The sequence below is a fragment of the Hemitrygon akajei genome, chromosome 21 (genome assembly GCF_048418815.1).
Source record: "Hemitrygon akajei chromosome 21, sHemAka1.3, whole genome shotgun sequence".
NCBI lineage: Eukaryota > Metazoa > Chordata > Chondrichthyes > Myliobatiformes > Dasyatidae > Hemitrygon > Hemitrygon akajei.
Genome location: NC_133144.1, coordinates 56022710 through 56045911, shown reverse-complemented (window position 1 = coordinate 56045911; position 23202 = coordinate 56022710). Strand labels below are relative to the sequence as shown.

The following is a 23202-nucleotide window of genomic DNA, read 5'->3' as shown; positions in this document are numbered from 1 at the left end:
AACATCTATGGAAAAGAATACAGTCTCCTGTTTGCGATTGAACAATAGGCAGCATAGGGTTTTAGAGAACTTTACTCTTGTATCAATGCTAGTGATTATGCAGAGGATACTATGATAGCTTTCCTGCTTTTTCAACAGCTGGTTGCCTTGGCAAAAGAGCAAGAAGATCTGATAAAAGCTTACAACAACCTACCAGATGACAGGAAAGGGGAGACCTCTCTTGAATATTGGACACCCAGGTCACACCTTGTCCGGGTAACTATGTTCCATCATGATCTATCTTATGAGAGCACCACCGTTCATCTTCAAACAAACAACCATTCTGATTAAATTAATTCTTTAAAAAAAAAATTACGCTTCCATAGTAATGGAACCGGAGTTTGGAAGGGAATAAGCAAGCATTCTTCTGTAGTATAAAATGAACTGTAGTTCATCATAACAAAGTCTCTAAGGATTCAATGAGTGGTCTCAGTTTCCCTGTGAAAAGTCAGGCGGTGGGATTGAGTTACAGCACGGCGTTGGCTGCACACAGTTGCTCATTGTCTCCGGGCCTTCACTGTTCACTTAGTAGGCTCGCACTTGCTGGGCTGCTGTTCAAAAAGTTTAAAGTTCATTGTAAATTTATGTACATATATGTCACTTTATACTACCCCAAGATTTATTTTCTTGCAGGCCTACTCTGTAAATCTAAGAACCATAATAGAATCAATGAAAGACAGAGTGGACAAACAACCAGTGTGCAAAACTCAACAAACTATGCAAATACAAAAGAGAAAAAATAGCAATAATAACCTTAACCCTAACCCACCACTCCCCTGTAAAAAAAATACTTCCCTTGCACGTTTCCTTTGAACTTGCTCCATCTCACCTTAAATGCGTGTTCTCTGGTATTAGACATTGCAACCTTGGGAAAAAGGTACTGGATGTCTACTTGATCTATGCCTCTCCTAATTTTATAAACCTTTACCAGATCTCCTATCAGCTTCCGCTGCTCCAGGGAAAACAAGCCAAGAGAATCCAGCCTTTCCTTATAGATGCCATCGAATCTAGGCAGCATCTGGCAAATCTTCATTTATAGTCGCTGTTACCTGCTCCATCCCTATAATTCTCCAAAGTCCCTGTGCCCTAACTTCACCCATTGGAGTTTCCTCACCTGATCTGTCATTGATGATGTCTTCACCTACCAAGGTACCAGATGCTAGAAATTTGCTTCCTAAACTTCTCTAACCCTCTTCCTTTGAGACATTTTAAGTTCTTCCTTTCCATGAAATTTACTATAATTTGTCCGCATTTCTACACTACCATGGGTGTCGCAGTAGCGTAGCCATTAGTGCAATACTATCACGGCTCGGGACTCAGAGTTCAATTCCGGCACTGATCTGTATGTTCTTCCCCCATCGAATGCATGGGTTTCCCTCGGGTGCTCCATTTCTTCTCATATTCCAAAGACGTACCGTGTAGGTTAATTGGTCATTGTAAAAATTGCCCCGTGATTGGGTTAGGGTTAATCAGGGTTGTTGGGCTGGCATGGCTCAAAGGACCAGAGACCCTACTCTGCACTGTATTGTTAAATGAATAAATAAATAACACCCCCCTATATCAGCGTATCAATTTGTTGTTGGTGGTAAAAGGATTTTGAATGAATTTGCCACATTAATAGTACTTGTTGTTGTTGAGCAAAACCACTTGGCCCATCAACTAAGAGGTGGCCCACATGCCAAAAAAAACTGCATCTTTTTCCAGGTCTTTAATGTAGCAGTCAGTGTAATTGCTTTACAGTGCCAGCAATCACCAACAGGGGGTCGATTCCCGCCGCTGTCTGTACGTTCTCCCCGTGGGTTTCCTCTGCGTACTCTGGTTTCCTCCCACATTCCAAAGACATACGGTTAGGGCTGGTGAGATATGAGCATGCTATGCTGGTGCCAGAAGTGTGGTGACACTTGTGGGCTGCCCCAGCACAATCCCCAGATTGTGTTGGTCATTGACACAAAGTGACACTGTATGTCTCAAGGTACATGTGGCAAATAAATCTCATCTTTCAAATGAAAGACCTTTAAAAATCATTCCTCACCACTAGCGTCTAGTCCCAGCAATGAGTACTGTCTACAAAGGTGGGCGCCTGGAATATCCTACCAGGGAAGTGGTAGATGCAGATACAATTGAGGGATTTAAGAATCTCTTCAATTAGTGCATGAGTGTGCAGAGAATAAAACAATATTGACCATGTGCAGGCAGAAAGAATTAGGTGTCATTCACTTTATTAGTTAGGGGCAACATCTGTGTACTGTTCTATATTCTACAACAATAACCTCCTGCTATCAGGTAACTGGTCTGGTTATGCTTTTCTTCTCTGAGTAATTAACTCTAGATCAGGGATCCCAACCTGGGTCCATGGACCCCTTGCTTAATGGTTTTGGTCCGTGACATAAAAAAAGGTTAGGAGACCCTGCTCTAGATGAACCATTCTTCTCTAAGATCATCCCATCAATGCTTCCTATCCGACTGGAAATCTGCATTTTTCCAACCCTTCATCCTGACCCAACTTTAACTGGAGGGACAAAGTATCTCCCTTTTCTCCATATTTTTTTGGATATTGACGTTTGAAGTGCGAATAGTTTTCAAAGTGTTAAGAGTGTTGGCTGAGCGGTATACTGACTCACAGTTCAGGTCTTGTGGACGGAATTCTAAACCTGGAACTCCAGTGGAGAACTGAGAAAATGCGGCACAGCTGGGACTGCCATTTAGATGTGACATTAAAACAAGCCTGAGTCACAGTCCCATTGCATTACTTTGAAGATAAATATTCATCCCGCTATCGACATTGATAGGGCTAGAAATTAACCTGTCTAGCACTGTGATTTTTGTGTGCTGTGAGACTGAATTTTAGCTAAAACATGATTATTGTCAACTCACAGACTCAATTCATGGGTGTACACTAAGTGGTCACCTGATTTGGAACCTCCTGTGAATAATCAGCTGGCCACAGAGTGTATCTTCATGGCTCTCTGCTGCTGTAGCCCCTTCACTTCAACGTTTGACATGTTGTGATGCTTTTTGGCATACCGCTGTTGTAACACATGGTTACTTGAGTTACTGTTGCCTTCCTGTCAGCCTGAACCAGTCTGGTCATTCTTCTCTGACTTCTCGCATTAACGAGGCAATTTGCCCACAGAAACGCTGCTCACTGGTTGTTTTTTTTGCTTTTCATATCATTCCCTGATACTTGCAGTGTGTGAAAATCCCAGATCAGCAGTTTCTGAGATACTCAAACCATCCTGTCTGACACCAACAATCATTCTAGAGTTAAAGTCACTTAGATCACATTTCTTCCCCATTCAAGTGTTTGATGTGAAGTAAAGCTGAACCTCTTAACCATGTCTACGTGTTTATGCAATACATTGCTGCCACATGATTGGCTAATAAGATGAACATTAATGAGCGGTATAGCTAATATGGTGGCCACTGGATACATGCTATGTTCTGTGTGTGAATACATGGTAGGAACCCAGCAGGCATGTACAATGCGTGATGTACATGTTCAAAGTAACATACAAAATTGTTCTGCATGTTCAATAGCTGGAAACAAGTCGGGCACTTTTAACATAGTAAATGGTTAGAATCTGGTACCCTTTATCAGAACAGAGGGCTCTGACAAAGGGAGACATAAGGGACAGCAGGTGCTGGAATCTGAAGCAACAAAAAAAAAATGATGTGGGAACTTCCAGGGAGCAGCTGTGGAAGGAAATGGGCAGTGGGTGATTTGAAACCTCTCATCCCAAAATATCATCTGTCCATTTCCTTCCATAAATAAGGAGGAACACACATAAAATGCTGGTAGAACTCAGCAGCATTAATGGAAATGAATAAACAGTCAACATTCTTCAGGACTGAGAAGGAAGGCAGAAGATGCCAGGATAAAATGGTAGGGGCGAGGAGGCTAGCTGGAAGGTGATAGGTGAAGCCAGGTGGGTGGGAAAGGTCGAGGGCTGGAGAAGAAGGAATCTGATAGGAGAGGAGAGTGGACCATGGGAGAAAGGGAAGGAGGAGGGACATTGGGGGAAGGTGATAGGCAGGTTAAAAGAGGTAAGAGGCCAGAGTGGGGAATAGAAGGAGCCAGCCTGGGTGGGAGTAGATCTAGAGGTCATAGGTTTGGAGTAAAAAGTCAAATAGGAGGGGAGAATGGACCATAGGGAAAAGGAAAGGAGGAGGAGATCTGGGGGAAGTAATAGGCAGGTAAGAAGAGATAAAAGGTCAGAGTAGATAATAATGGAAGGGGGAGTGGAATTTAGAAGAAGAAATCAATATTCATGCCATCAGGTTGGAGGCTACCCCTCTATAAGTGATGCCTGGCCCACTGAATTCCTCCAATGCTTTTTGTGTTGTTCTTATAGAAGGTCTTGGAGCTGAAACAGTAAATGTTTCTCTCTCTTCAGATGTAGCCTGTCCTGCTGTTTCCAGTTTTCTAGTGCTGAAAGGGATGTACAGAAACACAAGTCTTTCCCATGGATTAACCTGCCACTTATTTTTGCCTGAGACAGAATGTGGGGGAGATGTTGAAATCCCAGGAGGAGCAGCAACAGAGTCTAGAGGAGCAGAACCAGAGGCTGAAGGACTACGCTGCCTGTCAGAACTTTCAGAAGCTAGAGGAGGAAATGCAACAGCTGCAGCACCAATTGCACACTAAAAGACAAAAGGTAATCACAATATTCTTTGAAATGCACATTAGAGCATTAAAGTCTGAATCTTGCTGTTTCAGCTCTCCGTGAAAGCCCAGTGTGACCTTTTTTTTCCATTTTCCGTTTCTAACAAAGCAGTGATCACTTTGCAATGAGGTGGACAAAACGTCCTAAGCGAAAAGTTCAAAGGTTCATTTTATTATCAAACCATGAACATAGAATACAGCTCTGAGATTCGTCTTCTCCAGATAGCCATGAAATACAGAAAAACCATGGAAGTCATTGAAAGAAAAGACATCAACCCCCCCCACATGAAAAAAGAGATAAAACTCACAAACCCCAACCCCTCCCTTGCACAGAAACTAACAGATCGCCCACCCATAGACGGCAGCTAAAATATCAACTCCCCCAATCCCTCTCTCTACCCGAAATGTCAACTGTTTACTCTTTTCTGAGATGTTGCCTGACCTGCTGAGTTCCTCCAGCATTTTGTGTGTGTTGGTGGTGTATTCAGGAAAGCTTAACATCTTGTCTAAAGGTAGATTCAACGGTAGGTCTTAAGGGAGGGAGAATCGCAGAGACATTTCATCAGCTAATAGTTGAGCAATGGGAGCCGGTGTACAAGAAGAGCTAAGACAGATCCAGAGTTAGTAAGTGAAGATCTTAGGACTGCTAGAGACAAACGTTGGAGATGGGTAAGACCGAGAAGCAATTTAAAGGTTGAGAATTTTAAGATGGAGGCATTATGGTGCTTTAGGCCTGTACTCTAACCGATAATTCTCGATAACATTGTGTCAGTGAGATCTTGTTGGTTAAAATATAGATAGCACAATTGTTAGAGACTGAGATATCACTTGTAAAGTAATAAAAGATGCAAATTGTAGAGGGTAATAACCTAGCCTATGTAAGATTCCGATATAGTGACCCTATTATGGTTTGAATTTAGCTGATAGACTGAGATGTTGCGATTATTGTAAATTACAAATCCTAGCTTCCTTTAATTTCCTTTTCAAAGAGCTGATTGATTCTGTTTCCACCACCTTTTTTTTTGAAGAAATTTTAAGACTTCTTCATGATGCAGCCATATAAAACTTTGGTTAGGCCACATCTGGAGTACGGTGTGCAATTTTAGCAGGATCAATGTGAAGGTTTTATAGAAGATTCAGAAGAGATTTAATAGGATGCTGCCTGAATTACAGATTATTAACTATAAGAGTTGGACAACATGGGTGGTTTTCTCTGGCATGTTGGAGGCTGAGGGGCAAAGCTGTTACAAAAGTAAATACCCTGGTTAAGATTTTTACTGTTATGCTACAGGTATAGCAGTTCTGGAAGAGCAGCCTGCTCTGCTTTCAGCCTGTTTGGATTTGAGCTGAGATAAGAGGCTTTGTCATTCAAATTGGGAATATGGTGTCAGCCAGTCAGTATGGTGGAATTGGGAGAGGTTCTGGAGCAGCTTTTGTGAGGGACTCTGGTGTGAGTCGAGGTCTCGGTTTGGCGGGAGCTGGAGGAAGACAGGAGGGAAGATGGTTGAAGAGGCTGTCCCTGTTGCACGAGGTGCTTTGTGCAAGTGAATGGCTTCGAGGAGGAAGGGCCAGTAGTCCTGTGGGAGTGCCCGTTGGGTCAAAATGGATTTCGAGCGACATTTGGAGGGTGCTATGGGCTTTCACGCAGACCAAGTGTCCACTGAGTGAGCTACAGACATGTTCAAGATGAGCTCCAATTTATATACATATTTGAAAAAGGTTTAACTATAATAGACCTTTTTTGTTTTTTTCATTCTTTTCTTTGATAGCTTTAAGTTAACGTTCATAAAAATATTATTGTATGTAGAGTATGATCTGTTATTCCTTGCTGATGTGTGATTGCGGGGGTGGGGGCAGTAAATCACACAGCATTCACGCAAGCCAGGGCTCCCGTGGGCGAGACATCCCAACCTCACAGGTTTGGTGGGACCAAATTTGTATACGCCCTAGAAGTATGGGAGCCTGAGAAATGTGTGTTTCTCACCGCGGAGCCCTGTGGCTGTTAGCGAGATCAAACAGGCCGCATTTCCAGTGACACCCAGTAAAAACGGGTTTCATAAAATTATGAGAGGTGTAGATAGGGTATACATTTGGAATCTTTCTCACAGGGTAGAACTTTTGAATAATAGAAAGCAGGGGTTAGCGATGAGAGGGGGAAAGTCTAAAGCAGATGTATGGTTCAAATTTCTTTACACAGCGAATGGTAAGTGCCTAGAATGGGATTCCAGGGATGCAAATAATGGAAGCAAATAAAATAGTGACATTGAAAAGGCATTTAGATGGAAATATGAACATGCAGAGAATGGAGGGACATGAATCCTATACAGGAAGAAGAGGTTTAATTTCAATTTGGTGATGTGCTTTGTATACACAATCTTAGCACCGCGGACCACTGAGCATATTTACATGAAGCACTGTCACAGGAAAACAACATGTATAAACAGGGACCCCCCACCACCCAGGACATGTTCTCTTCTCACTGCTGCTATCAGGAAGAATGTACAAGAGCTTCAGAGCTCGCACCACCAGGTTTAGGAACAGTTACTGCCTCTCAACTAGGCTTCACTTGCCCCATCATTAAAATGGACACATTTTCAAGGTCTCTTCATCTCATGTTTTTGATATTTATTGATATTACTGTTTCTTCTTTTTGCATTTGCACAGTTTGTTGTCTTCTGCTCTCAGGTTGAGAACCCTAATTTGGCAACCATTCATTGATTCTGTTACAGTTACTATTCTATCGACTTGTTGAGTAAACCCACAAGAAAATGAAACGTGGGGTTGTATATGGTGTAATATATGTACTTTGATAATAAAAGTTTGTTCTTGTTCTTGCACTGTACTATTCTGTATTCTGTTCTTTAGGAAGTTAGTTATCCAAGTCCTAATAAAGTATCAACTGTGTAAACGTGCTCCTTTCTTCTATTTTAGATGGCTGCCATGGCTTGTGAAATGGAGTCGCTGAAACACAGAAATGAAGACCTGATGAAAGGTAAACTGCTCTGATCTCTGCCGTTGCTTTTGGGCGCACAGTCCCTTGTTCTGAAGTTCATGTTGACCTCTGACTGTCCTCCTCCCACTCTTTCATACCCAACAGCTCAAGTGATGGGTGACCAGCCGATGGAGAAGAGCCGACCTTCATCTCTTGCTGCATCTGGGACAGAAGCTGAACCGAGGGCTTCAGACGGGCGACTTGCCAGTCCGTGGGTAGCTCACTCTTTTCAGGCGTACAGGCCTTTTAACCGAAGGGGCAGAGATCTCTCCCCATTCCGAAGGGAAGATATGCCCTCACCTTCCAAGGCCAGTGCACGAAATGCAAAAGTTGGCCAGAGTTACTTTGATGCCCCATTTTCTGACCAAAGCTCTGAGATTGCTCTGCATCCAGAGGCAAGGCTCATTGGGGTTCCACCAATCCCACTGCAGCCCAAGGGAGCCAGCACACCAGATAGGCCTCTATCACCCTTGCCCCTGAGCAGGACTCCATCTCCTTCCAGGCCCAACTGCCCCATCCCACCTCTGAGCACGGGCAAGTCATCTCCCGATTGCTCCTCAGCTTCTGAGGTCCAGAATGAGGAAGAGAAGCCATCTGGAAGAACAATGTCATCCGCAGTTAAATGTTCTCTTCTCTTATCTCCTAGGCCCTATAATATGCACAGGGTGAATCTGAATAAAAAATAATGTAGCTGTGTGCTTCAGGAAGGAATCAAGATCGTAAAAAGCTGCTATATTGAAGAACAAAAATGAATGGAGCTCTCAATCTTTAAGGAGCATTATCTTCTTGATAATCTTTGACAAGCTTATTAATTTTACGAGGCTGTTGCTTGCTTGTCACTATAATATGTGGTTCAACACAACAAATAATATTGCACCGCAGGTTTGTTTACGATCCAAGATAGATTTCCCTTTTCTGCCACTGTGTTTATTCCTTTGCACTGTTGAATGATTCCATATCCAGTGCTGAGGCAGGGTTTCGATCCAGAACATGCCTCCATAGATGCTACCTGGCCCACTCAATTCCTCCAGCAGTTTGGCCTTTTTCTTTGCTCCATTCGCGTAAGAGTTTAGGAATCTGGAATTCTTTCATGACTGACAAAGTTGGTTTTAAATCAGCAACTGATAGGTTTTGGTTAACCAAACACATTAAAGAAGTTGGGGTCAAGGTGGGTGTATGGATGGTATGATGGATTGGACATTCTATTCAGGCACAGGTGACACATTGGAGCTGCCTACAGTTTGACTAGAGATATGGAGTTGGTGAGTCCTAATTTGGAGTACTGTGTGCAGTTCTGATCACCAGCCTCCAGGAAATGTATCAATAAGAGTGAAAGGGTGTAGAGAAATTTTACAAGGATGTTGCTGGGACTAGAGAACCTGAGTTATAGTGAAAGGTTGAAAAGGTTAGGGCTTTATTCCCTGGAGTGAAGGAGATAAATGTAAGCCGGCTTTTTCTACTGAGCTTGGCTGAGACTAGAGCTGGAGGTCATAGGTTAAGGGGAACGTGAGGGGGAACTTCTTCACTCAGAGAGTGGCGAGAGTGTGTAATGAGCTGATGCCAGGTTTGATTTCAACATTTATGAGAAATTTGTTTAAGTACATGGATAGGATGGGTATGAAGGGGAATAAAGGATCAGTCACAATTGAATCGTGGAGCAGCCTTGATGGGCCAAATGACCTAATTCTACTCCTGTGTCTTATGGTTCAAGTGAAGGCCAATGAGACTAGTTCAGCACTGACTTGATAGGCTGACGGGCCTGGTTCTGTCCTGTTTTGCTCTATGACCCTATGACTATGGTTCAATGGATGAGGGTGGGATCTTCTTTATGCTTACTTCCGAGAAATCGCAACACCGCCAGGAGGTTGTTCCCAATGTCATCCGCATGTTTCTTGAACAGCAACTGAATAAGTGCAATGCTGTTGGGTACAGCTCCTCTCTGTAAAATACAATCCAAAATGTTGGAATATAGTATCAGTGGACCTTTGAAAAAATTTGGAAAGTATTTTATGAAAATAGTTGCCATAGATTCAAATGAGATCTACTGGATCTCCTGAGATGGTTCTTAAATGACAATTACTTCATTCTAAAAAAAAGCAAAATGTGTATTTCATCTTTGACCATGACCCCACCCTATGGCTCAGTGTGGACATTCCCAATGCTCAGGCAGGAACTTGTAGATCCTAGATCCTACAGTTGTGAGGGGTGGGGAGGGAGAAATAATACCCTTGACTGACACTGAGTGCTGCACCACAGGAGGGGCTGTCTTCAGAGTGAAACATTAAGCTCCCTCCTGAATGGAAAAATTCCACATCATAATTTAACAGTAGAGAAGAGGAGATCTTTTCAGTGTGGTGGCCAGTATTTATCAATTATCATCGCAGAAACAGATTGCCTGGTACCTTTCACACTTTTTTTTGCAAGCTTCCTATGCACTGGCTGCTGGGTTGCTGACAAAGTAGCAGCATCTACTATTTATAATTCATTGGCTGTAAAATGCACTGGGACCTTCTAAGCTCATGGTTTGGCTTTTTTTTTAGCTCGATCCTTAATCTGGATAGAACAAATCTTCATAAGAAAATGCAGAATGTAGCACTTCATGGGAGATAAAGTGACTAAGCCTGGTTGGATCAACTTTGATAGAAAAAATGGGAAGAATACAGAACCAATATCTGGTTGTTTATCTTCAAGGTTCTACCATTCATTTAGACCAGGGGTTCCCAACCGTTTTTGTGCCATGAACCAATTGCAGCTCCGCCAGGAGGTTAACCCCAGGGCCACCTTCATGTTTCTTGAACAGACCCCAGGTTGGGAACCATTGATCTAGACAGAGGGGCAAATTACACTGGCCAGTTAACCAACTTACCCACACATTTTTGGAGTGAGGGAGGAAACTGAGGCACCTGGAGGAAGCCACTCGTCAATGAGAAAACATGCATATTTTTACACACAATGCACTGGGCTTCGGGATTGAACCCAGGTCAGTGGAGCTGTGAAGTCTTATCCACCCTCACATTCAAACTTAGACCATGCTATGATGCTTCTCCTAGTCCCATTTTTGAACATCCAGATTCTGCAGAAGATGGTAGGATTACAAATAACATGTTGAGATAACTTTGTTTCCAATGTAAAATGAGAGGAACATTGTTTAATTAATGACATTATTGAAAGTGAGAATTCTTGGCTTATATTTATTAAGCTCCCTAGAAGAGTTGTTAAGATTTCTGAAAATTCAGCATTTTCTATGAAAAATCAGTTCTACATATTTATGCAGTGTCAAAGTTAATGATGGTCCCCAGCTGGAGCACTGGCAATGTTGTTATGGCAGTCACGATATGTGGAATATGTTTGTTTCCTTACTTTGCTGATCCTGTGAAGCCTTGTATTTAGCATGTTTTTTGATTTGTGACATGTATTTCATTACAACCAGAGCTGCACCTATACTTTTGTATCATGTGGTCTTTTGTTAGAATACTGTGTTTTGTCTCTCTACTGCCCATTACGCCACTGGCATTTTGGGTAGGACTGCAGGTCCTCCATATCCGGTGGTGTTCAGGGTTTCCCTCTTGTGCGAGTTGCTCAGTTTTCACTACCATCAGCCATGCAAGTTCTGGGTAGAGACGGTTGTACTCAGATGTAGAAGGATTCTTCACTGCTGTTTCCAAAATAAATTTGTTTCACAACTTGAGCAGAACCCCTGAACCCAGAGGACCGGTGGACCACTCTTAGTCTAACCTCTACCCTTCGTCTTGTTTGGCAAGGGTGACCCTACAAAGAGCCAAAGCATAAAGCCCTGACTCCAGCCAACACAGCTCTCTGGGTCACTGAGGCACAAAAGCCTCCAAACCACAACACGGTTGTGGTCCTCTTGGTGGGCTGTATTTTATAAGACGCAAATTCACTCACACATTGTCTGTTAGGTATCAGGTGAAGAATGGCATGGCTCAGATGGTGAGGGTCTTTAATGATGGATGCCAGTTTCTTGAGGCACTGCCTCTTGAAGATGTCCTCAATGGTGGAAAGAGTTGTGCATGGAATGAAACTGGGTGAGTCTACAATCCTTAGCAGCCTCTTGCGATCCTGTGCATCTTGCATCATACCAGGTAGTGAAGCGAACAGCGGAATGCTCTCTACCATACCTGTCTAAAAACCTGCAAGAACGTGTGACATACCAAATCTCTTTAAAACTCCTAATAAAAGAGAGCTGCTGACCAAACCTCCTGCAACCTGATACTATCCTGACGGAAGGCTGTGAATTTCAGTTCACAGGTCCTTTGTCGGATGTAAATAGAAGTGCTGTGATATCAGGTATAAATTTGATGCCATAGTCAATCTTTGACTGAACTTTGCTGGAGGGAGTAGGAAGATAATGGGAAATTGAAGCATGAGTTTTAAGAAAAATGGGTGGGGAAAAATAACATGGATCTGCTTGTAGCATCTGTCTCTGCTTGAGTTGAAGAAAGCATTGGATTTAGTGTCCTGCTGCTATTATTTTTGATTGGTAAAGGAATGGTAGGTGACAGGATAAATTTCAAAAGCAGTTATGATTCTTCATGGAATTCCTAATGGAGTGGTGCGATGCTTTGAAGTTTAACATTTAAAGTGAGTGACGTGGTTTCACTTCACCATCAGCTCACACATAGCTGTACCTAATGTACAGAAGTAACAGATCATAGCTCTCAAAAAAAAAGTTGGATACTTAAATGACATAGAAGGGGGAATTCTTGGGCCATAGTAGTTCCTGGCAGAGCAAACCTTTTGCCATCATTATATCCCTGTAGTCCATAAGACCATAAGATATAATTGGGCCATTTGGCCCATCGTGTCTTCTCTGCCATTTCATCATGGCTGATCCATTTTCCTTCTCAGCTCCATTCTTCTACCTTCTCCCCGTATCCATCCTGATCAATCAAGAATCTATCAATCTCTGTGTTAAATATACATGAAGAGTTGACCTCCATAGCTGCCTGTGGCAAAGAATTCCACAGATTCACCACCCTCTGGCTAAAGAAATTCCTCCTCGTTTCCGTTCTCAAAGGACGCCCCTCTGTTCTGAGGCTGTGTCCTCTGGTCTTAGACTCTCCCATCATAGGAAGCATCCTCTCCACCTCCACTCTATCAAGACCTTTCACCATTCGATAGGTTTCAATGAGGTCACCCCTCATTCTTCTGAATTCTAATGAATACAGGCCCAGAGCCATCAAATGCTAGTCTTGTAACTTGTTCCCTCTCACAAGATCAGAGGCATAGACAGAGTGGAGAGCAAGCCCCGTTTTCCCAGGGCAACATTGGCTAATATGAGAAGACATACTTTTAAAGTGATTTGGAGGAAAGTAGAGGGAGAAAGTCAGAGGTCGGTTTATTAACACAGAGAGTTCTGGTGGTGGTAGTAAGTTTTTTGGCTGTCGGTAGAGGCAAATAAACCAAGGACACTAGAGGCTCTTAGATAGGCACATGAGTGAAAGAAAAATAGGGGGCTATTTGGGAAGGAGGGTTAGATTGATCTTACAGTAGGTTCAATAGGTACATTTAATGTCAGAGAAATGTATACAATATATATCCTGAAATTCTTTTTCTTTGCAAACATCCACAAAAACAGAGGAGTACCCCAAAGAATGAAAGACAGTTAAACGTTAGAACCCCAAAGCCTTCCCCTCAGCTCCCCCCTCCCAGACATAAGCAACAGCAAGGCAACATTAGGTGATAAGGTTGGCACAACATCGTGGGCTTAAGGGCCTGTATTGTGCTATAATGTTTTATGTTCCCAAGCCTATGTAAAAAGGTAATTTATAGTCACCAGTTAACCCACCAGAACTAGCTTTATTATCACTGACCTATGTTGTGAAATCTGTAAGGGCTTTATGAAAGTCTTTAAAGATGAGGGAGGAAACCAGAGTACCCAGCAGAAAACTTCTCGTGGGAGCAGGGAGAATGTGTACAATGCACAGCAAGACATGAAATCAGGATTGAGCCAGGGTCCCTGCAGCTGGAAAGACATAGCACTGACTCTTCTAAAGCTTACAGTCTCAAGTTCTACATGATCGTATTGGGGAGCCATGACGTAAGGAGACTGGAGTGCAGGAGAGCATTGAAAGAGATGGCCTCAATTGCCTAAACTGGCCTTCCATGGTTCTTTCAAGGTTCCCAAAAGAAAAATGGTCTATAGATGATGTAGCACAGCAGGTAGACCTGTTCCCCAATAGTTGCAGAAGGGAAGCGGCAAAAGATCAATGAAATAATATACTCTCGGGTATCTCCTGTACCCAATAAAGTTGCCACTGACATTATGTTTGTTGTCTTCTGCTGCTGTAGATCATTCACTTCAAAGTTTGGCGTGTTCTGAATTCAGAGATGCTCTTCTACATAGTTCTGTTGTGATGCATGGTTATTTGAGTTACTGTCATCTTGAACCAGTCTGGCCATTCTTCTCTGATCGCTCTCATTAATAAGGCATTTTGCTGCCCACTGAAATGCCACAAATTGGATTTTTTTTTTTCGTTTCTTGCACCATTCTCTGTAAACTCTAGAGACTGTTGTGCGTGAAAATCCCGGGAGATATTCAGCTTTTTGAGATACTCTAGCCACCTCATCTGGCACCAATAGTCATTCCATGGTCACAGTCACTTAGATCACATTTCTTCCCCATTCTGATGTTTGGTCTGAACAATAACTGAACCTCTTGACCATGTCTGCATGGTCTGAGTTGCTGCCACATGTTTGGCTGATTAGATATTTGCATTAATGGGCAGGTGTACCTAATAAGATGGCCACTAAGTGTATATAGATTAAACCAGATAAAATTACGTAAGTCAAAATAAAGAAAGGCATCTTCATTTGCAATATTTATTTGGATAACAACATTTACACACAAATCACATTAATATACAAAGGTGTACAAACTCTCCAAAGTGTATACATGCTCTGAATGGAGGCGCACCACAGCTATTCATTCTGGAGAGATAGTGGTTCACACAGAGAATGAACCTATACCAACAAGGACCAATTCAACACACATCAATGGGTAATTGTGTTACCAAACTAACAAAGCTGGTGATGTTGCATGATCTGAGGTTCGCACACAAATAAATAATCGCCATTACTTGCCACCATTGCACGTGACCTGCAATTAGTTCTGTGATCTCCAAGAATTTAGCCAAGACAACATATAACTTAGTCAACAATGTTGGTGAAATACCAGTCCTGCAGAGGATTTGTGGTTGTTTATTTATCAAAGTCACTCCTTGTATTTAACATAACTTGGCCCTGGAGACACTCTGTGCTGGAATGTTCTTATTTATTAAAGAATTCCCTCTTCTGCTTTGATATTAAAATTCAGCATAATAAATTTGCCCTCATCTGCTCACAGGTAGCTTTACCCAGCATTTAGAAATCACTTGCTAACCATCTCCAATTTATTTAAAAATACTTCCTAATGAATAACTTCTTGACCAAACTCTGGCTCATCTGAATTTGTATGTAGTCAATTCCCATTAATAAAGATTAGCATTTTTTTATAGTCACATGTCCATTGAAACGGACAGTGAATGATTAATACATTATCAGGATTGTGCTGAGGGCAGCCCGCAAGTGTTGCCATGCTTCCAGTGCCAACATAGCATGTCCACAACTCAGTAATCCCAATTACACATCACTGGAATGTGGGCGGACTTACAAACTCCCTACAGAGAGTGCTGGGAATTGAATCGATTGGTATTCACTGGTGCTATACAGCATTGTGCTAACTGCTCTCCACCATGCAGTGCTCTTCTGCAGTCCAATCAAGCACCTCACATTGTTAAGGGTATCACTTATACACAAATTGTCAATGCACCTGAGTAATATTGAAACTGATACTGGTGTCAGTGTTTGCATTATCAGGGGTGTGGAAGATTTCTTTCTGTTCACTTGTTATTGACCAATTAAGATTTATTGATTCACATTCCAGTAATATTTTAAGCACTAGGGTTAGGATATACTGAGAAAATTTCCAAACGTAGCACCCAGATGCCTGAAGAAAATCATATACAAACTAACATCAATGTTGTATGATAATTAATCCCTGTTCCCCTGCCACCCACCCCCAACTCATTCCATCTAACTGGTACAGGGGCCAGTGTTTCCAGTGCTATGAAAGCCATTCTTAACAATGCTTGCTAGAAGCTAAAACTCTTGCTAGATTAGTGTTCATGCATGAGAACGTATATTTTTGTATGTAACCTATACAATGTACATTCCCTCATGGAATGATGGGTGTTTATCACAATGTAAGTTTTATAAAGCTGCAACATGAATTACTGACTTTTGAACTCAATGCCTCGATTAATAAAGGCAAACATGACAAGTGCCTTCTTAACCACTCTATCAACCTGTGAGCCACTTTCAGAGAGCTATGAACTTGGATCCCAAGATCTCTCTGCTCATCAACACTATTAAAGGTCTTGCTCTTAACAGGGTACTGTTGCTTTACATTTGACCTGCCGCACACTTATGTCAGAATGGTGTGTCTGGATTTCAGTTCAGCATTCAACACTATTAACCCACCGACCTTGGAGAACAAGCTCCTACCCCTTGGTCTGAGTACCCCACTGTGCAACTGGGTGTAGGACTTCCTAATGAACAGACCTCCGATAATCAGGATGCATAACCACTCCACCCTCCCCTTCGCCCTCATCGTGGGTGTCACCTGGGGCTCTGTGCTGAGCCTATTGCTGTGCACTCTGTTCACAGCCAAGCATCCGAGCAATCATCTCATCAGGTTCGCTGACGACACGACAGTGGTGGGGCTCATCACCAGCAATGACAAAGCCTACCAAGAGGAGGTGGGCGAGCTCGAGGCCTGGTGCCAGGCAAATAACAACTTCCTTAATGCCAACAAGACAAAGGAGATGCTTATCGACTTCAGGAGAACTCACACCACACTTTGCACCATTTACAGCAGTGGCACAGCAGTTTTAATCTCCTGGGAGTGCACATCACACTCAAGCTTTCATGGTCCTAGAACACATCCTACACAGTCACCAACACCTCTTCCTTCTGAGGAGGCTGAAGGGAGCTGGACATTGCACATCCATACTCACGTCATTCTGCAGATGCGCAGTAGGATGTGACCTAACAAGCCGCATCACTTCCTGGTAGGGAAACTGCACCACAGCGGACAGGAAGGCTCTACAATGGGGAGGCATCAACAGCACCAGCCTTCCTGCCATCAATTTCATTGATACTAAAAGGGTCAGTAACATAATGAAGGATCCCACACACCTTGCTCATGGACTGTTTGTCCTACTCCCATCAGAGAGGAGGCTACATAGCATCCACGCCAGGACTAACAGACTCAAAAACAGTTACTTTCCCCAAGCAGTAAGTCTGATCAACACGTTCTTCCACAAACTGCACCACTACTTTATAATTTCCTGTTAGTCACCTTATGTACAGCCTAGTGTCATTTTATGGACATGGAATCAATCTATGTACATAAGCTATTTTATGTAATTGCATTTATTGTATAGTTTTTATTACTATTATAGTATTCTTTATCTTTTGTAGTTTTTTGCACTGCAACAGACTCAGAGTAACAATTCTTTCATTCTCCTTGCACGTGTGAACAGGAAATGACATTAAACAATCTTGAACCAAGGTGCAATACTTCACATTTGGCCGGGTGAAACTCCATCTACCATTCCTCTTTCCATATCTGGAACTGATCTAAATCCTGCTGTGTTCTTTGCCAGTCTTCTACACAATCCACAACATCACCAATCTTTGTAACATCTGCAAACTTACTACCCACCCATCTACATTTTCATCCAGGTCATTTATGTACATCACAAACAGCAGAGGTCCCAGCACAGACCCTTGCAGAGCATGTCTAATCACAGACCTCCAGCTAGAATATGACCCTTTGACCACTATCTTCTGTCCTCAATGAGCAAGCCAGTTCTGAATCCTAAAGGCCAATTCGACAAGGATCCATGCATTTTAATATTCTGGATGAGTTTCCCATGAGGGACCTTGTCAAACACCCAGCTAAGATCCATGTGGACAACCTTCACAGCTCTACCTTCATCATTCACCTTGTCAACAAACTCAATCAAAATAGTAAAACTTGACTCGCCTTGCACAAAGCCATGTGAGCTCTCCCTAATTAGGCCATGATTTTCCAAATGCTCATATAATTTTATCCCTAAGAATTCTCTCCAGTAACTTCCCTACTACTGACGTGAGACTCACTGGTGTATAGTTTCCAGGATTATTCATGGTTCTTTTTTTGAATAATGGAACAACATTACCCATGATAAAATGGCAGAGCAGACTTAGTGAGCTGAATGGTCTAACTCTGCACCTATGTCTTAAGGTCTTAATTAACTACTTACCTGTCCTCTGGGACCTCAGCTGTGGCTAGAGAAGAAATGAGCATATTGGTCAAGGCCCTAGCAATCTCATCCATTATCAGTCTCAGTAACCTCAATAGCCCATCAGGGGTTGGGGACCTATCCACAATAATGCTCTCTAAAAGACCCAACATTACATCCTCCTTTAGAATGCCCTTGTGTATTAATACACTTGGCACTGATTTCCCTATCCACCATTTTCTTCTCCTTGGTATATACTGAAGTAAAGTATTAATTAACAACCTTACCCACATCCACCACATGCAAGCAAACGTTCACCACTTTATCCTTGAGTAGTCCTTTCCTATCTCTAGTTATTCTCTTGCTCTTGATGTATGCCATTTCATATACCTCTATATGGTCTTCCCTCATTCTCCTGCACTTCAGGAAATAAAGTCCTAACCCATTAGTCTCTGCAGAGCTGATGTTCTATCTGAAAATAACTGACACTTTTAAAATGTCACTTATTATCTCAACTACACCCACATGGATGTGTGGCACGGTCTATGATCTTCCTGCTATTTTGCCTCACTTCTATAGATCACGGGCTGCCATTGGGAGAAAAAACAATGCCCTTGAATGGAAAATCCTACAAATAGTAATGGATACAGCCTAGTCCATCAAAGGAAAAGCCCTCCCCATTACTGAGCACATCTACATGGAGAGTTGTTGCAGGAAAGCAGCATCCATCGTCAGGGACCCCCACCATCCAGGCATGTTCTCTGCTCATTGCTGCCATCAGGAAGAGGTACAGGAACCTCAGGACTCACACTATAAGGTTCAGGAGTAATTATTACCATTCAACCATCAGGCTCTTGAGCCAAAAAGGAGAACTTCACAAAACCTCATTTGCCTGGCAGGCTGGGAGGTGGGGGTTGCTACTGCACAGAACCAAAAGGAGCTGCAGAGGGTTGTCAGTTTAGTCAGTTCCATCTTGGGCACTAGCCTACAATGTAACCAGGACATCTTCAAGGAGCGGTGTCTCAGAAAGGCAGCATCCATTATTAAGGACCTCCAGCACTCAGGGCATGCCCTTTTTTCACCGTGACCATCAGGTAGAAGGTACAGAAGCCTGAAGGCACACACTCAGTGATTCAGGAACAGCTTCTTCCTCTCTGACATCAGATTCATAAATGGACATTGTATCTGCCTTCACCACTGACTCAGGCAGTGCATTCCACGCACCAACCACTCTCTGAGTAAAAAAACCTTCCTCTAATATCCCTCTTGAACTTTCCACCCCTTACCTTAAAGCCATATCCTCTTGTAGTAAGCAGTGGTGCCCTGGGGAAGAGGCATTGGCTGTCCACTCTATCTATTCCTCTTAATATCTTGTACACCTCTATCATGTCTCCCCTCATCCTCCTTCCCTCCAGATAGTAAAGCCCTAGCCCCCTTAATCTCTGACCATAATGCATACTCTCTAAACCAGGCAGCATCCTGGTAAATTTCCTCTGTACCTTTTCCAATGCTTCCACATCCTTCCTATAGTGAGGCGACAAGAACTGGACACAGTACTCCAAGTGCGGCCTAACCAGAGTTTTATAGAGCTGCATCATTACCTTGTGGCTCTTAAACTCTATCCCTCAACTTATGAAAGCTAATACCCCATAAGCTTTCTTAACTACCCTATCTACCTGTGAGGCAAGGTTCCATGGCATGTGTCACAGAATTCCTTTGCAGAGTTGGTGGAACTAAACTGGACACTGAACTGGATCTGCTACTTGCATCTGCTCATTTGAACATGGATAATGGAGAGTCAGCAAGTGTACCCACTTAATACACGTTAGTGACCTGTATTTGCAAACTAAACTTAAGAGTGAAATAGCCACTGAGGGTCTTTCATGCCAGTATTGATTAGCTTCCACAAGAAGTTGGTCATTGTCCATTCAAGATCAAAAATAGTGAGAAAGAAAATCTGCAGGTTTAGAAGTTTGGATGGCTACACAAATACAAGGTGAAGCTCAAAAGCATTAAGTGTTTACTGGTAAACATATTTCACCATATCAGCCAGCATGAAATGAAACAACAGAGACTCATGAGAATAGTTAAAGAAACAGGAAGGGAGCAGATATAGCAGGAGAGCACAAGTTTAACTTTTTGCCACACTCCACACTCCACAATGGGTTATTTTCCCACTGACTTACTAGTGCAGACTTACTTAGGCACAATAAACTTAGAACATGATTCATCCAAAACTTGGAGGGGAGAATTGAAGAGAAGCGGTTGAGACAGAAGCTAAATTATGATTCAAGACATGAAGGTGAACATTTTAAACAATGAGCTAAAGCTGATCTGTTACCAACAGCTAACAGATCTGACATTTGGAGATGGGATGTTGGAGTGATAGTGGAAGTGAGCAGCACCAAGAGGTCTGTCATGAAGCTAGAAGATAACATTAGAAGCGTGCATATAAATCACTTAATTCCTACAAGAGACGTACAAAGGAATGCCAAAGGATTTTGAGATCATGAGTGTATTCCAGAAGTTAATCTGGTGCAGACTGTAAAAGAAATGGCACAAAATTCTACTGCATCCAGACAAGGGATGACATTTTCTTCAAGATTAGGATGCAAAGTCAATTACATGTTACACTGAGATGATCAAAGAAATTGAAAAATCCTGTAAATTTGCAAATTATGTGAATGCACGAATGGTGCTTTTCTAAAAGCAAAGAATGGTGCAGTGGTTGACAGGTACAGAGATCCACTGTGTGCTTGGAATTAAACAAAGTGTGGAGTGCTCCAGCAATTCTCCTGAGACTGCTAGTGATCCATTATATTCTGGGCAATCGTGCTATTAGAATGGCACCCACACGCACAGACTCCAAATTGTGATGCACATAAATGCTAGCCTCTGCAAACTAACAAATCACCTGCTGTCTGATCATTTTACCCTCCTAAGACTCTGATAATCCTGAACTTTGTGCACCAGTGCAGTTCCCCATATCACTTCTGACGCAATGCCATTGGCAATTACAATGAATAATCCTGCAAGCACTAATAAGCCGTTGCATTACATTTCCAATCTAAGTCAGGTCTATCCTTCTTTTTGGCCATCAGAGGAAATATTTTAATTAGTTACCTTTTCCTTTGGAAAGAAGAATGCAGATGTTTCCATGAATGATCTTCTGGAGAATCCTATGATGATGCTCATAAGGAGGGATTTATCTTAGAGAAGGTCCAACCATATCACTATGTTAAACCATATACCATAGCCTCCAAACATTTCCAATCCATCTGACCCTCTTCCCCAGCAAGCCCCGTGGCATTTGGGGATCAAACACACCTTTCAAGACATCTTGAGCTTCTTCTGTCAGGCAACTAAACCTTGATGCCACTACCCCAACCGGCACCCTCTCACCCTGACTCAAACCAAATTCCATTCACTCTTGAAGCCGCCTCACACCCAATCTCATTCACCCATCACCCCAATAGAGACTGAGTCACATTCATCCTTCAACGCAGGCTCACTGCCTGGTGTTGGGTCTTGGTATGGTAACCGCATATTTTTAGAAATTCTCATCCTGGTTTCCAAATACTTTTGTAGTATTACCTTCCCTGTCTCGCAGCATAGTAGTGTAGTGGTTAGTGAATCACTTTACGGTGCCACTTGTAACTTCAGGGTTAAATTCCCACAGAGTTCGTATGTTCTTCCCATGACTATGTGGGTTTCCTTTGGCTTGCTCCCACATTCCAAAGGTGTATGGTTAGGGTTAGTGAATTGTAGGCGTACTATATTGGCATTAGAAGTGTGGTGATGCTTCTGGGCAGCCCAACACAATCCTCACTGATTTTATTTGATGAAAATGAAGCATCTCACTGTATGCTTTGATATACAGGTGGCAAATAAAGCTAATCTTTCCATCTTTAATCCACCACCAAGAGCTGTGGTCTCCTCCAATTCCACTCTCTTGTACATCTCTGATTTTAAACACTGTCATTGGCATCCAATTCCTTTAAGCTTATGGTTCCTGAATACTGAAATTAGGTTCTTAACCTTTCTTTGCGATACTCTTCAAAAACTATCTCTTCAATCATACCTTTCTTCACCTGTCCTGGATGTGAGGCCCTTACGCTGGGAAGAAGTGCTATTTAAACACATGTATGTGATTATAATGCAACCTTTACCCTGCTACGGACTAGTTAAGCTCTGCTGCTACTTCTCACAACTGATCTCACTCAATCCTCTGCATGTTGAAATGGCAGTTCTATAGTCCAAGTTCCTCAAGGTTCAGAGATGAAATGGTTTCAACGTAGTCCCCTTGTATCCCTCAGCAACTAACATTTGACTGGGGTGGACCAACAGAAGTGAAGGGGACTGTTTGCCTCTACCACACCAAGCTCTGAATAAATATAGGACAGTTGAGACATCTTATCAATGGACAGGCCAATGCTTTAGGAAGAGGGAGAGAATATAGCATGTACATGGGTATCTAGAAAGTGTCTGACTGGATTGGGTGCCATCTAGCAGATTCCACGTGACCCCGGCTGGACATTTCCTTCCAATGCATCTTCCCTGTCTCCGGAGCACTTGCACCAATGAACACACGACCAAGCACGTAGCTTCTGGTGTAGATACGACCCTGGGAATGAGAGAAGAGATTTACATAAAGTAACCTGTGTTTGGATTCACTTACACAAAATGCTGGTAGAACACAGCAGGCCAGGCAGCAGCTATAAGGAGAAGCGCTGTCCAGACCCTTCCCAGGGTCTCGGCCCGAAACGTCGACAGTGCTTCTCCCTATAGATGCTGCCTGGCCTGCTGTGTTCCACCAGCATTTTGTGTGTGTTGTTTGAATTTCCAGCATCTGCAGATTTCCTCGTGTTTGCTCTTTGGATTCACTTCCCACTTTGAGAAGGGGAAGGCAGTCTTAGAGACAGAGCTGGCCTCTGGAGACTATCGAGCAGGGGTTTCCAACCATTGACCCCTTGCTTAGAGGTATTAGTCCATGGCATAAAAAAGTTTGGGAACCCCTGCGACAGAGTGAATGAGTAGGATCATCATTCAGGACACTAACCAACAGCCCCTAAAAATCCCATTGTCTGCAAGACCATGTACAGCCCATCTGTAGTCAACCAAAGTCAAGTTCATTGTTATCGGCACAATGCAGTATATTG

At 42.7% G+C, this 23202-nt stretch overlaps 2 protein-coding genes across 9 annotated transcripts in view; one reads left to right on the top strand and one right to left on the bottom strand.

The window, feature by feature from the left end:
* Positions 1-11137, top strand: part of LOC140714317 (uncharacterized) — a 156049-nt gene extending 144912 nt beyond the window's left edge. For all 7 annotated transcript variants that reach the window (XM_073025468.1, XM_073025466.1, XM_073025463.1 and 4 more), the window contains 4 exons: positions 139-255; positions 4539-4694; positions 7634-7694; positions 7800-11137. In XM_073025468.1, the coding sequence (XP_072881569.1) occupies positions 139-255; positions 4539-4694; positions 7634-7694; positions 7800-8380 (915 nt within the window). In that variant the 3' untranslated portion in view covers positions 8381-11137. The remainder of the gene's footprint in view (positions 1-138; positions 256-4538; positions 4695-7633; positions 7695-7799) is intronic.
* A 3380-nt stretch (positions 11138-14517) lies between these two features.
* Positions 14518-23202, bottom strand: part of LOC140714316 (synaptotagmin-11) — a 79624-nt gene continuing 70939 nt past the window's right edge. For both annotated transcript variants that reach the window (XM_073025461.1, XM_073025460.1), the window contains exon 5: positions 14518-22667. In XM_073025461.1, coding sequence (XP_072881562.1) covers positions 22518-22667 — 150 coding nt within the window. In that variant the 3' untranslated portion in view covers positions 14518-22517. The remainder of the gene's footprint in view (positions 22668-23202) is intronic.